The sequence below is a fragment of the Scyliorhinus torazame genome, chromosome 1 (assembly GCF_047496885.1).
Source record: "Scyliorhinus torazame isolate Kashiwa2021f chromosome 1, sScyTor2.1, whole genome shotgun sequence".
In the NCBI taxonomy this organism is placed as follows: domain Eukaryota; kingdom Metazoa; phylum Chordata; class Chondrichthyes; order Carcharhiniformes; family Scyliorhinidae; genus Scyliorhinus; species Scyliorhinus torazame.
In genome coordinates this window covers 116,720,551-116,736,997 of record NC_092707.1, presented here as the reverse complement: position 1 = coordinate 116,736,997, position 16,447 = coordinate 116,720,551, and the positions used below count along the sequence as shown (strand labels likewise).

The window sequence follows — 16,447 nt, the reverse complement described above, 5'->3', positions numbered from 1 at the left end:
AATGAAAATAGCACTGCTCCTCGCAGGACATGAAGCTAGAGAAATAGATAACGGCTTTAAATACTTGAAAGGTGAAGACAACACCAAATTAGAAGTAATACTGAAAACATTTGAAGTGTACTGTAACACCAGTAACAATGCTGCTTTAAGCCATTTAATGCTTGGAGACCAAATTGCACAGGGAATGAGTGATGCGAAACTCAACCAATCATCACCAGAACAGAAAGGTTTAACGCTGGAAATTGTGATTGACAAGTGCAGATCGCAAGAAAAAAGTAACTTTAAGTGCTTACCTAGAAAAAAAACTATGATAAAGCTCTTTTCCATGGGTCTAAAGCAGTTAAAATGGCATCTGAGCACATTTTAAACTACCCAGGGAACAAAAGATGCAAATCTGGGTCTGCGCATGTGCAGGCAACCACAGCCGCGCATGCGCAGTTGCTATCAGCCGTTTTGCACGAAGACCATTCTGCCCATGCGCAAGACGCGCGTGCGCAGTTAACAAAAGACGTTTTTGGTGCAGATCGATCTGCGCATGCGCAGTTTTTTAAAAAGCGCACAGTAAAGGAAAATCGAATTGCGCATGCGCAATCAATTCCTATGCTTTATGTCACGAGCGCCATGACATCATCAGATGCTGACCACACCCACTTAAAGGGGAAATGCCCGAAAATCACAAACAAGACTTTTAAAGGCCCCAAACCACCAAATTCAACCTCAAAAGGCACTACATTGCCTGAACTTCTACCAGCAATTGAAAATATCTTTTGCAGCACCCTGGAACAAGCAGTTTGCACCACCCAAAGTGAAGAGCACAATGACAAATCCAAAACCAAAGAAGATGATTTGTTCATTGAACATGAAGAGAACGAGAACAACTCCGAAACAAAAAGAGATGATTTGTTTATCGAAAAATACTGCTCAGACATGGCTGAGTTATTTGGGTATGCCAATCATAGCATCAGCAACACAGTTGCAAAGCTCAACACGACTCTACTTATGGTAGATGAATCCAATACCATGATGCAATGGCAGAACGTCGATACATTGGATGACAGCAACCTGTGAAATACCCAAGAAGAACACAACGCCACACAGCGAGTACTGACTGACTCCGTTGAGAGAGCACAGATCGACTCCACAGAGAGAACACTGCACGACTCCACGGAGAGAGTGATGAAAGACTCCACAAAGAGAGTGACGCAAGCCTCCACAGAGAGCTTGTTGACAGACTTCAAAATGGAAGCAATTAAAGACTCCACAACGAACGCCATGCATGAACAAGACTATGAAGGTCTACCCACCGTATCTGAGCAACCAGAAGCAGACTATGAAAGTCTACCAAGCTCACATAATCAACAAGAAGACAGTGTAAGTCTACCCACTGCATGTGAAAACAGTGACAATGTGATCGCAATCGACATACACAATGTGCAGGATCACAGCGAGACTGACAGATCTCAGCTCGCCTGTACAGAAGCACTCAACAAATAGAGTAGGGATACTCATGAGTCCAGAGAGACCACGTCAATTGAAACCTCATCCACTCTAAACGACCCACAAGAAAATGAAAACTTTAAGGTTTTGACTCCAGAAGAGGAGCACCAAGAAACCAAAGATGATTCAAATGTACCGGAAATGACTCCAGAAGAGGAGCACCAAGGAAGCAAAGAAGAGGAATCAAATCCACCACAGATGACTGATGTCACCAAGATCAATGCAACATCAGATCATTCTCACAATTCTCAAGCAGAAACGCTCAATGTAGCAGATACCACAGAGGACACTATCACCAATAACTTGGAGAATGACTCAAATTATCCACACTTAGCAGTCATTGAGCGCAACAAGAACAATAGAAACCACAAGAAGCACAACAGAAACAAGAACAACAACAACAAAAACAACAAGAAGCAGAACAACAACAACAACAAAAACTACAAGCACAACTACAAGAACAACAATGAAAACAAGAAGAAGCATAACAAACACAACAACAGCAACAGCAACGACAATAACAAGCACAACAAAAACAACAACAAGAACGACAACGAAAAAAACAAAGACAGAAACAACAGAAACAACAACAATGAAACAACGACCTGTACAGCATGGTTCAACTCTGCACATGATGGACAATGTAACATTACACTCAAAAACAATGACAAGAGTACGAATATACCATAGCAGGACAACAAATCTCACAAATTCACATTTGCTCCAGAACAAGCCAGCACGCCAGCTTTCAAGCCAGATGGTACACTAAATCAATACCACAAGCACAGAAAAAAGTCCACATCAGTCAACATCAGTGGTTCAACCATTCGAATAACTCGTGATGACTTGTTGGTTACTTAAAACACAAGAACACTGATGACATTCACAAAGTAGTTACAATATCAATATCACCACGTCAACGACAGAAAAAAAAACTCAACCGAACAAATTCACAAAGTTTGGACTTATAAATATTTTTATTAAGATTGGACTCATAAATATTAATTGGCTTTGTATAATAACCAATATCATCACCACTTGTACAGACATACATATCATAAGTAATCTATCTGTTTTGTACAATTTTCTTTAACACTGTACAGAAAATATGGAAAAGAAAAAAGGGAGGATGTAGTGATCTGCATATGTGTGTATATATACAAGGGGTCAATGTAAATGCAATACAACTAAGCAATCACTAGAGGGAGCACAGGAGATGTATAAATACAGACAAACAGGAAGTCAGGAACTCTTCACAGGAACGGCAGCTGGGGAGCAGGTCACAGACAGGCAGCTCAGATGTAACATAGTATAAGCGCTGGAGAGAGAACAAACTCAAAACAAAGCATCTACCTCAACTGTAAGACTACGAGCTTTATTCAGACACAAGGAATAACACACCAGGGTTGATCCCTTGGCTTGGTGGTAATGGTCGAGTGGGAGATATAAAACCATAAGACATCGGAGCAGAATTATGCCACTCGGCCCATCGGGTCTGCTCCGCCATTCAATCATGGCTGATATTTTTCTCATCCCCATTCTCCTGCCTTCTCCCCATAACCCCTGATCCCCTTGTTAATCAAGAACCTGAACATATCTATCTCTGTCTTAAAATCCTCAGTGATTTGACCTCCACAGCCTACTGTGGCAGAGAGTTCCACAGATTCACCACCCTCTGGCTGAAGAAATTCCTCCTTATCTCTGTTTTAAAGGATCGTCCCTTTAGTCTGAGATTGTGTCCTCTGCTTCTAGTTTTTCCTACAAGTGTAATCATCCTCTCCACGTCCACTCCATCCAGGCCTCGCAGTATCCAGTAAGTTTCAATAAGATCCCCCCTCATCCTTCTGAACTCCAACGAGTACAAACCCAGAGTCCTCAACTGTTCTTCATACGACAAGCTCTTCATTCCAGGGATAATTCTTGTGAACCTCCTCTGGACCCTTTCCAAGGCCAGCACATCCTTCCTTAGATATGGGGCCCAACACTGATCACAATACTCCAAATGGGGTCTGACCAAAGCTTTATACAGCCTCAGAGTTACATCCCTAGTCTTGCATTTTATGCCAGGCCATGAGGTTGCAGATTGTGGTAGAGTACAATTTTACAAAGAACAAAGAAACTTACAGCACAGGAACAGGCCCTTCGGCCCTCCCAGCCTGCGCCGGTCCAGATCCTTTATCTAAACCTGCCTTCTATTTTCCAAGGATCTACTTCCCTCTGTTCCTCGCCCGTTCATATATCTGTCCAGATGCATCTTAAATGATGCTATCGTGCCCGCCTCTACCACCTCCGCTGGCAAAGCATTCCAGGCACCCACCACCCTCTGCGTAAAAAAAATTTCCACGCACATCTCCCTTAAACTTCCCCCTCTCACCTTGAAATCGTGACCCCTTGTAATTGACACCCCCACTCTTGGAAAAAGCTTGTTGCTATACACCCTGTCCATACCTCTCATAATTTTGTAGACCTCAATCAGGTCCCCCCTCAACCTCCATCTTTCCAACGAAAACAATCCTAATCTACTCAACCTTTCTTCATAGCTAGCACCCTCCATACCAAGAAACATCCTGGTGAACCTCCTCTGCACCCTCTCTAAAGCATCCACATCCTTCTGGTAATGTGGCGACCAGAACTGCACGCAGTATTCCAAATGTGGCCTAACCAAAGTCCTATACAACTGTAACATGACCTGCCGACTCTTGTGCTCAATACCCCATCCGATGAGGGCAAGCATGTGGTATGCCTTCTTGACCACTCTATCGACCTGCGTTGCCACCTTCAGGGTACAATGGACCTGAACTCCCAGATCTCTCTGTATATCAATTTTCCCCAGGACTCTTCCATTGACCGTATAGTCCGCTCTTGAAATAGATCTTCCAAAATGTATCACCTCGCATTTGCCTGGATTGAACTCCATCTGCCATTTCTCTGCCCAACTTTCCAATCTATCTATATTTTGCTGTATTCTCTAGCAGTCCCCCTCGCTATCTGCAACTCCACCAATCTTAGTATCATCTGCAAACTTGCTAATCAGACCACCTATACCTTCGTCCAGATCATTTATGTATATAACAAACAATAGTGGTCCGAGCACGGATCCCTGTGGAACACCACTAGTCACATTTCTCCATTTTGAGAAACTCCTTTCCACCACTACTCTCTGTCTCCTGTTGCCCAGCCAGTTCTTTATCCATCTAGCTAGTACACCCTGAACCCCATACGACTTCACTTTTTCCATCAACCTGCCATGGGAAACTTTATCAAACACCTTACTGAAGTCCATGTATATGACATCTACAGCCCTTCTCTCATCAATTAACTTTGTCACTTCCTCAAAGAATTCTATTAGGTTTGTAAGACATGACCTTCTCTGCACAAAACCATGCTGCCTATCACTGGTAAGTCTATTTTCTTCCGAATGTGAATAGATCCTATCCCTCAGTATCTTCTCCAACAGTTTGCCTGCCACTGACGTCAAGCTCACAGGTCTATAATTCCCTGGATTATCCCTGCTACCCTACTTAAACAAAGGGGCAACATTAGCAATTCTCCAGTCCTCCGGGACCTCACCCGTACTCAAGGATGCTGCAAAGATATCTGTTAAGGCCCCAGCTATTTCGTCCCTCGCTTCCCTCAGTAACCTGGGATAGATCCCATCTGGACCTGGGGACTTGTCCACCTTAATGCCTTTTAGAATACCCAAAACTTCCCCCTTCCTTATGCCGACTTGACCTAGAGTATTTAAGCATCCATTCCTAGCCTCAACCATCCGTCATGTCCCTCTCCTTGGTGAATACCGATGCAAAGTACTCATTAAGAATCTCACCCATTTCCTCTGACTCCACGCTTAATTTCCCTCTTTTGTCTTTGACTGGGCCAATCCTTTCTCTAGTTACCCACTTGCTCCTTATATACGCACAAAAGGCTTTGGGATTTTCCTTAACCCTGTTAGCTAAAGATATTTCATGACCCCTTTTAGCCCTCTTTATTGCGTGTTTGAGATTTGTCCTACTTTCCCGATATTCCTCCAAAGCTTCATCAGTTTTAAGTCGCCTAGATCTTATGTATGCTTCCTTTTTCATCTTAGCTGGTCTCACAATTCCACCCGTCATCCATGGTTCCCTCATCTTGCCATTTCTATCCCTCATTTTCACAGGGACATGTCTGTCCTGCACTCCAATCAACCTTTCCTTAAAAGACTCCCACATTTCAAATGTGGATTTACCCTTAAACAGCTGCTCCCAATCCACATTCCCTAGCTCCTGTCGAAATTTGTTATACTTGGCCTTTCCCCAATTTAGCACTCTTCCTTTAGGACCACTCTCGTCTTTGTCCATGAGTATTCTAAAACTTACGGAATTGTGATCGTTATTCCCAAAGTAATTACCGATTGAAACTTCAACCACCTGGCTGGGATCATTCCCCAATACCAGGTCCAGTACGGCCCCTTCCCGAGTTGGACTAATTACATACTGCTCTAAAAAACTCTCCTGGATGCTGCTGAGAAATTCTGCTCCATCTACGCCTCCAACAGTCCATGAGTCCCATTCAATGTTGAGGAAGTTAAAATCTCCCATCACAACCACCCTATTGCTCCTACATTTTTCTATAATCTGTCTACATATTTGTACCTCTACTTCACGCTCACTTTTGGGAGGCCTGTAGTAAAGTCCCAACAATGTTACTGCACCCTTCCTATTTCTTAGCTCTACCCATATTGCCTCAGTGCTCGAATCCTCCATCGTGCCCTCCTTAATCACAGCTGTGATATCATCTCTGACCAGTAATGCAACTCCTCCACCCCTTTTACCTCCCTCTCTATCCTCCCTCCTGAAGCATCTATACCCTGGGGCATTTAGTTGCCAGTCTTGCCCTTCCCTCAACCAAGTCTCAGTAATACCAATAACATCATATTCCCAGGTACTAATCCAAGCCCTAAGTTCATCTGCCTTACCTGCTACACTTCTCACATTGAAACAAATGCACCTCAGACCCCTGTCCCTTTGCGTTCAACAACTCTTCCCTGTCTACTCTTCCCCTTAGTCACATTGAGTTTATTATCTAGTACCTTACTGGCCTCTTTACTGATCTCTAACTTCCTAATCTGGTTCCCATCCCCCTGCCACATTAATTTAAAACATCACCAACAGTGTTAGCAAAAGCACCCCCTAGGACATTGGTTCCAGTTCTGCCCAGGTGTAGACCATCCGATTTGTAATGGTCCCACCGCCTCCAGAACCGGTTCCAATGTCCAAAGATCTGAACCCCTCCCTCCTGCACCATCTCTCAAGCCACGTATTCATTCTGACTATTCTTGAATTTCTACTCTGACTGTCTCGTGGCACTGGTAGCAATCCTAAGATTACTACCTTTGAGGTCCTACTTTTTAATTTATCTCCTAACTCCCTAAATTCTGATTGTAGGACCTCATCCCGTTTTTTATCTATATTGTTGGTGCCTATATGCACCACGACAACTGGCTGGTCACCCTCCCCCTTCAGTATGTCCTGCAGCCGATCTGAGACATCCCTGACCCGTGCACCCAGTGAGTCATCACCCCCAACAGTATCCAAAATGGTATACCTGTTTTGGAGGGAGATGACCGCAGGGGACTGCTACTGATGGCCCACAGCACCTTCTTGAGTGTTCATATGTTCGATCTGTTCGATTGAAGTGCCACACAACCCGAGGGAGGATATCCTCAATGTGAAGACGGGACGTTGTCTCCACAAGGACTGTGTGGTGCTCACTTCTACCGATACTGCCATGGACAGATTCATCTGCAGCAGGCAGATTGGTGAGGAGTCAAGTATGTTTTTCCCTCTTGTTAGTTCCCTCACCACCTGCTGCAGTCCCAGTCTAGCAGCTATGTCCTTTAGGACCCGGCCAGCTCAGACTATGGTGGTACTACCAAGCCACTCTTGGTCATAGGCATTGAAATCACCCCCCCTCCCCCCACCCCACCACCCCCCACCCCCTGCCCCAGAATATATTCTGCGACTTTGCCATTCCCAGTGGTGTTCATCAGCTTTGGTGCCGGTAAGTAATTAGCTGGAGGTTTCCCTGCCCATGTTTAACCTGAAGCCATGAGACTTCATGAGGTCCAGAGTCGATGTTGAGGACTCCCAGGGCTACTCCCGCCTGACTGTATACCACTGTGCCACCACCTCTGCTGGGTCTGTCCTGCCGGTGAGACAGGACATATTCAGGAATGGTGAAAGCGGTGTTTGGGACATTGTCTGTAAGGCATAATTCTGTGAGCATGACTATGTCAGGTTGTTGCTTGACTAGTCTGTGAGACAGCTCTCCCAACTTTGGCACAAGCCCCCAGATGTTAGATGGGCTGGTTTTGCCATTGTCGTTTCTGGTGCCTAGGTCGATGGTGTCTTTTTCATTCCTTTTATGTGGTTTTGATTGAACTGAGTGATTGCTAGGCCATTTCAGAGGCATTTAAGAGTCAACCACATTGCTGTATGGGTCTGGAGTCACATGTCGGCAGACGAGGTAAGGAAGGCAGATTTCCTTCCCCTCAAGGGCATTCGTGAACCAGATGAGGTTTTACGACAATCAATTCATGGTCATCATTAGACTTTTAACTCCAAATATTTTATTGTGTTTAAATCCACCACTTTCTGTGGTGGGATTCGAACCCAGGTCCCCAGATAGATCATTACCCTGGATCTCTCGATTACTCTGGATTACTAGTCTATCAACGATACCAGTACATCACCATCTCTCCTCCAGCATCATACCAGCATAGTCAATTTGCTCTTGTGTTCTATGCCCCTATTAATACCATATGCTTTATTAACTGCTCTCTTCACCCAGCCTGTCACCTTCAATAATCTATGACAGTGAAGGGCAACCTGTAGCCTGGGGGCCACATCAGGCCCACCTGGTTTATAAATAGGGCCCACAAGACATATTGTTGACTGTTGACCACGTGCAGGGTTGCCACATTCAGCTAATTTCTCTCCACATAGTTATTTTCCTACCAGCATGGCTGAATTGATACACACATGAAGAAAGAACAAGTGACGTGATGTGCATGCTGATTGCACACAACATTGTCTGTGAAAGCCGTGCTTCTCTGTGTCCAAAGTGTAAATATTCCTTTTGCTTTACCATTTGAAATTGATGATAGTTCTATTAATATACAAATGATTAAGCATTTTCTACAACTTGTTATGAAATATTCAGCATGTGTTAAATGTATTTAATCTTATTCATTGGGTCATAGTTAGGGACCTTTGGGATCACCACTAGAAACATTCCTCCATCACAAATAATATCCATTGACAGTTACTCTCTGCTTCCTATTATTCTGACAAATGTGTATCCATGTTTCTATTGTCCCTTTTATTCCCTGAGCTATAACTTTTCTCATATGCCTGTTGTGTGGTACTATACCGAATGCCTCCTGAAAGTCCATGTACACCACATCCACAGCATTACCCTCATTGACCCTTTTTGTTACCTCTTCAAAAAAACTCCAAAATTTAGTTAAACATGATTTCCTTTTTAGAATATACTGCATAATTGTTTCTCGAAGCTTGTCCACCACTGATGTTAAACTGACTGGCTTGTAATTGCTGGGGCTATCCTTACAACAAGGGCGTAACATTTGCAATTCTCCAGGCCTCAAGTTAGGAAATGGACAGCAATAGTTTTGGATAAGATCAAGTTGTAGAAGGTTGAAAATAAAGGTTGGCCAAAGGCCGTTGGAATATTCAAGTCTGTATCTAACAAATATGTCGCTGAAGGCGTCAGCTGCAGAGAGGGTTGCAAACAGTCTGCTTTAAACTGAGACAGTAGCCAGGGAGGGGGACCGAATTGGTGGTGAAGAAATGGAGTTTGTGGAGGATGAAGTCAATAGTTTTGATCTTCCCAGTGTTACAACAATTAAAATAAGATCAGAAATTTAACATTCCCACACAACTCTTATCAAAATATGATCGTGAAATGACTGTATTCAGGCAATTGTAGAAACCCGTCATGTTTGTTTGCAAATTGTGTTGCTATTTTATCAAAGACGATAATTTGTTTGGAATAAATTATTTAATGCCTCTGTAAAAGTAATGCAGAAAGGAATAAATAAAAATACATTAAGCATTCAAAACATATATTAGCACAGTGTAATTTCAAGGTCCAATATTTTGATTGCCAAAGACAATAGTGCACAGGAACATAAGTTTATTGTGAAGGCTGCAAATCACAGTGTACAATCTTACAAGCAAAGTCCCACCAGATACATAGAGACAACGTGTAACTCTGAGAGCCTCATCTCAATACTTTATCTGAAGACTGTCAGAAGGTAGTATTCCAACTGCATATTGTATACTCATCGTACACTCCATGATATAGGTTCTCTTCCCCTACTTTGCCTAACTTTAATCCTGTACAAGAAATTGATGTATTTTACAGTACATGAGCAGTATCTCCTCACAACTAAGATAGCCTCAGTAATGGTTCTGACCTCCCCATGCTTATTTTCATAAAATACATTTCAGTTGTCATTCCAACAGGTATATCAAATAATTGATGCTTATGGCTAAGAAATATTTCTCACAGAAGTCTGTTCTATGATTCATCCACACCTTGATACTGACCAAAATATAAAGTGACAATCCATCAGAGACATTGAATCCTAAATAAGATGTTGTAGTTGCTGAGATACCAAGTAGAGAAAGTTTAAACACAGAACAATCACACAGTGACGTAGAAATTAATATCATTGTTATTAATGGATTATGGGGCAGCACGGCGGCACAGTGGTGACTACTGCTACCTCATGGCGCTGTGAACTCAGGTTCGATCCCGGTCCCAGGTCACTGTCCATGTGGCGTTTGCACATTCTCCCCGTGTTTGCGTGGGTCTCACCCCCCACAACCCAAAGATGTGCAGGGTAGATGGTTTGGCCAAGCTAAATTGTTCCTTAATTCAAATTTTAAAAAAAAGTTATTAATGGATTTGCACTTTAACTCAGTCTGGGACATTCCTTTATCGACTCTTTTAACTAATTTAAAATAAAGACAGAGGAATGTGATCTAAATGCATTAATTTTTTGTCACTAATTGCACCAGCAATAATTTCTACACTATTTCCAATAATCCAGCAGAAAGGGTTTAAGAATTAACACAATTATTATAGTAACATTCTGAATGTGTTACTTAAAGGAACTCACCATTAAGCCAATTTTTCTTCTGTTTCCATTAGGTTTTTGAATTCCATTCTGCAAATAGCTAATCAAAGAAAAATCAATAGAGTTGATGAGGAGAGAAACCTGAGAACTCATATTTGACTAGAACGTAAATGCATTGGCAAATAATTTGTGTGAAGCAACATTTAATATTGCCTCTAAATCTGTTCTCAATTGAAAATTAAATTTCTTCAACATCAGTACATTAAACAAACCAAGTCATTAGATCTAAAGAACAAGGGCAGGAGTAGGCCATTCAGTCCACCGAGCCTGCTACCTCATTCAATAAGTTCATGGCTGATCTACCGTGGCCTCAACTCCACTTTCCTACCTGCCCCCATAACCCTCGACTCCTATGTGGATCAAAAATCTGTCTAATTCAACCTTGAATATATTCAATGCCCCAGCCTTCGCTGCTCTCGGAGGAAGAGAATTCCAAAGTCTAATGAGTCTCTGAGAGAAGAAAATCCTCCTTATTTCCATCTTACTTGGGAGCCCACCCATTTTGAAGTTGTGTCCCTACTAGTGGAAACATCCTCTTAGCATCTACCCTGTCAAGGCCGCTCAGAATGTTTCAATAAGATCATTCTTCTTAATTCCCTTGTGCATAGACCCAACTGGCCCTGCTTAAGTAAGGCAACCAAACCTGTACATGGTATGCTCAGTGCTACAGGGATATGCCACCCACAAACAAAACATTTTGATTTAATATTAAATTAAGAAGTGATATCACCAGGTAGTGTTCTCTGGTTTTGAAGTTAAGAAACAACTAAGACAGGCATTTATCATATTAACAGTTGATTACATATTGCAAATGATAAAACTTCAAAGCTGAAGTGAAATGGAATGCAAATGTTGCCACTAGGCTGCTCCTAATTCACTTGTGACTTTAATATCACAATAATTTATTTAGCAATATGATTCTTCCTATCATATATCATTGTCAGCTATGACATGTCTAAATCACTCTTGTGAAATATTAGTTGCTACATTCATAAATTAAAAATTAACAGTAAAGCCAACTCTTCCTCGACTTAAGAATTGAGAAAACAATATTTCAACTTGCTGATGTCATCAAAATGATGGGTATGGGAAATTGTGATGGAGATTTTGAAAAGTTAACATGAGAACAATATTGCATTTATATGGCATTTTTCACAATAGAGACACCCTTAAGCATCTTGCAACCAATTAGCTATTTATGTGTTATGACCGTCATGTCCCTGTATATTCTGAACTTCAAAATTTAAAACTGACCACCAAAGGCTGCCAATAAGGATCACCTGACCTTTTGGAACCACGCCCTGTCTCAAGAGGGAACAAAAAGAATCCTCCAGAATGATATTGACTCATTGTTCAAGTACAAAGACACCGGCTGTCTCAAACTCTCAAATTGTGAAAACCACAGGATGTATAATCAACCAAATGGACTTATGCAGATTACATGATGAAGAAGCCATTTGGTGGTCTACTGTTAAAACAAACAGCAAGAAGCTGATCTGGAGACAAAGTTCCATGAGGAAGCCATCAACTGGCTGCAAGTTATCAAAGCAGCTGCGGTAATAAACAGAAATATCTTGGAAGTGGGCGAAGGACATCCGCCAACCTGTTTTAACTTGAATTTCTGAGGACTAACCTTTTTGAAATTTGAATAAAAGGCCCAGAGCTTACTAAGAATCCACTAGGTTACAAGACCTTCAGTTTAAATAAAGCATCAACTCATCTAAGAAGCTATAGGCCTGTTGCAAAAAAAACTGAGGTAATTCTAAATTTTAATCATATCCAATCTTAGTGAGTGTGATAGTGTGGGTGAGATGGGTGAGTGAGAGGTATGGGGAGAAGGGAAGGGGACATTTCTGTGTCCCTATGCAGCATATTTCTCAGCTGTGGGAGGTGGCCCACCGTTGGCCAGTGGTGGGCTCTTCTGGTACTGCTGCTGTCAATGGGATTTCCCATTGAATCCACCCTGCCGCCACGAAACACGATATGGGGGTTCACCAATGGTGGGACCGGAATATCTCACTGGTGAGATTGGCCAGAAATCCCCCACCCCATTATGCCTTAATTGAATTGAACCCAGCTCCTTGATGCTGTGAGGCAGCAGTGATAATCACTGTGCCACTGAACCACCCTCTCTGCAACTGTGTGCTACAAATGCCCCATTCTGCATCCAGTTGAGGCAAGTTTGTGATAATAAATCACCCTCATTACGTAAAATTCACAGATTGCTGCGGGTATTCTTTAATTGGGACAATCACTCTGAGAGTAAGAAAGCACGTCCTCTTTCCATTCAGAAATAATTTTCAGGGGCAGACAAAGGGAACACAGAAATTCTTTCTGTGGCACTGTTATTATGTCGGAAACATTAAACAAGGTGGGAAAATAGGTGGCAGACACAATTCTGTGCAGTAAAAAGAATGGGAATACATTTTGGCAACAAGAATGAGAATTAATTAAAGTAAAGGAACAGATGGGCAAAATCCGTACAAAATCTGTGTTTCAATCTCCACAGGTATAGAATACAAACACAAAGAGAGGTAATATTTAACTTGTAAAAGAACATAACTTGGTTGCAGACGCAGAATGGGGCATTTTTAGCACACAGTTACAGAGAGGGTGGCACGGTGGCACAGTGATTATCACTGCTGCCTCACAGCATCAAGGAGCTGGGTTCAATTCCAGCCTTGGGTGACTATCTGTGTGGAGTTCTCATTTTTAAAAATTCATTTATGGGAGGCTACGAAGGCCAGCATTTGTTGCCCTTCAGAAGGTGGTCATCATCTGCGAACATCCTCACTTCTGACCTTATGATGGAAGGGATGTCATTGATGAAGCAGCTGAAGATGGTTGGGCCTAGGACACTACCCTGAGGAACACCTGCCGTGATGTCCTGGAGCTGAAATGATTAACCTCCAACCATCACAACCATCTTCCTTTGTGCCAGGTATAACTCCTACCAGCGGAGAGTTTGCCCCTGATTCCCATTGACTCCAGTTTTGCTCGGACATGTTGATGACATACTCGGTCAAATGCTGCCTTGATGTCAAGGGCAGTCACTCTCACCTCACCTCTGGCAGTCAACTCTTTTGTCCATGTTTGAACTAAGGCTGTAATGAGGTCAGGAGCTGAATAACACTCATGGAATCCAAACTGAGCCTCCATGAGTAGGCAATTGTCGAGTAAGTGCCGCTGTCTACCACTATTGATGACTCCTTCCATCACCTTGCGGATGATGAATAGTAGACTGATAAAGAGGTAATTGGCTGGTTGGATTTTTCCTGTTTCTTGTGTACAGGACACACCAGGGCAATTTTCCACATTGTCGGGTAGATGCCAATGTTGTCGCTGTACTGGAACAGCTTGGCAAAGGGTGCGGCAAATTCTGGAGCACAATTCTTCAGTACTATTGCCGAAACATTTCATAGAATTTACAGTGCAGAAGGAGGCCATTTGGCCCATCGGGTCTGCGCCAGCTCTTGGAAAGAGCACCCTACCCAAGGTCAACACCTCCACCCTATCCTCATAACCCAGTAACCCCACCCAACATTAAGGGCAATTTGGAACACTAAGGGCAATCTATCATGGCCAATCCACCTAACCTGCACATCTTTGGACTGTGGGAGGAAACCGGAGCACCCGGAGGAAACCCACGCACACACGGGGAGGATGTGCAGACTCCGCACAGACAGTGACCCAAGCCGGAATCAAACCTGGGATCCTGGAGCTGTGAAGCAATTGTGCTATCCACAATGCTACCGTGCTGCCCGTATTGTCAGGGACCATAGCATTTGCAGTATCCAGTGCATCAGCAGTTTCTTGATATCACATGGAGTGAATGGTATTGGCTAAAGACTGACATCTGTGATGCTAGAGACCTCCGGAGGAGACCGAGATGAATCATCCACTTGGCCGCTCTGGGTGAAGATTGTTGCGAATGACTCAGCTTTGTCTTTTGCACTGATGTGCTGGGCTCCTCCATCGTTGAGGATGGGGATTGAAGGAAGGGTTCAGCGATGATACCTTTTAAACACTAAATAGTTAGCATCCATTAGATCAGTTTTACATAAGATACTTTATTAAGGATTGGGATGAATTATAGGAACAGTACCGAGTAATCATTATTAACCATTAAACATGTAATTTTAGGGCATAGCAGTAATAAGTAATCAATAGTGAAACAATCCAGGGTGCTGGTTCTGTTGTTCTATTTCTCACAGACAAACAGCACAGGATGTTGCGACTGTACATAGCTGTCAGGATGAGGATCCTGGCGTCAATCATGGGTTGCTTGCAATTCTATTAGTTGAAGTTTAAACATTGCTTGCAATTCTATTGGGTGAAGTTTAAACATTGCTTGCAATTCTATTTGGTGAGTTTAAACACAGCAGCTTCAGGGATTGGATCACATTCAACTGGGGTGGGCTATTGATTTTTGAATGTTGTCTATGTGCTGAGTTCGTGTCTTTGTTCGGTGGATGGACCTTGGCAGCTTTCCAGGTCTTATCTCTCATGTACGTGAAATCAAGCTTGTAGAATATTAAACCGTGTTCTGATTGTTGATGCGTCTGCTGCTCTTTGGACTGAGTTGAGCCACAGGAGAAAAGCCCACGTGGAAGCTGACTCAATACACAGGCCTTGAAACCACTCCTACAGGGATATTTGTGGAGCCTCCTCCTCCAGTGAGTTGTTTAATTGTCCACCACCATTCTGAATTTGCACTTCGTCCCCGGGTCTGTGTGAGTTTTTTTGCGGGTGCTCCGGTTTCCTCCCACATTCCAAAGATGTGCAGTGCAGGTGAATTGGCAATGCTAACTTGCCCCTTAATGTCCAAAAGATTAGGTGTGTTTACAGGGTTATAGGGATAGAGTGGAGGCTTGGGCTTAGGTAGTGTGTGCTTTCCAAGGCCGATGGAGACTTGATGGGCCAAATGACCTCCCTCTACACTGTAAATTCTATGATTCACGGCTGGATGTGGCAGGATTGTACAGCTTAGGTTGGATGCATTTGTTGTGGAATTGTTTAGCTCTGTCTATTACTTGCTGCTCCTGCAAGTAGTCCTGTGCTGTAGCTTCACCAGGTTGACACCTCATTTTTCAGTATGCCTGGTGTTGCTCCTGGTATGCTCTCCTGCACTCTTCATTGAACGAGGGTTGATCCCCTGACTTGGTGGTAATGGTAGAGTGGGGAATATGCCAGGCCATGAGGTTGCAGATTGTGGTTGAGTACAATTCTGCTGCTGCTGATGGCCCACAGCGCTTCATGGATGCCCACCCTTGAGTGCTAGATCTGTTCGAAGTCTATCCCATTTAGCACCGTGGTAGTGCCACACAGCATGGTGGAGATTTCCACAGTGTGAAGACAGGACTTTGTCTCCACAAGGACTGTGCGGTGGTCACTTCTACCAATACTATCATGGGCAGATGCATCTGCAGCAGGCAGATTGGTGAGGATGAGGTCAAGTATATTTTTCCCTCTTGTTGGTTCCCTCACCACCTGCTGCAGTGCCAGTCTAGCAGCTACGTCCTTTAGGACCCGGCCAGCTTGGTCTGTAGTGGTACTACTGAGCCATTCTTGGTGATGGACATTGAAATCCCCACCTAGACCATATTCTGCACCCTTGCCTCCCACAGTGCTTCCTCCAAATGGTGTTCAACATGGAGCAGTACTGATTCATCAGCTGATGGTGGTTGGTACATGGTAATCAGCAGGAGGTTTCCTTGCCCATGTTTAACCTGAATCCTTGAGACTTCA

General features: G+C 43.2%; 1 protein-coding gene across 2 annotated transcripts in view; it reads right to left on the bottom strand.

Annotated features, from left to right (window-relative positions):
* Positions 1 to 16,447, bottom strand: part of dcdc2b (doublecortin domain containing 2B) — a 162,960-nt gene that overhangs the window by 98,864 nt on the left and 47,649 nt on the right. For both annotated transcript variants that reach the window (XM_072500342.1, XM_072500336.1), the window contains exon 2: positions 10,682 to 10,739. In XM_072500342.1, the coding sequence (XP_072356443.1) occupies positions 10,682 to 10,739 (58 nt within the window). The remainder of the gene's footprint in view (positions 1 to 10,681; positions 10,740 to 16,447) is intronic.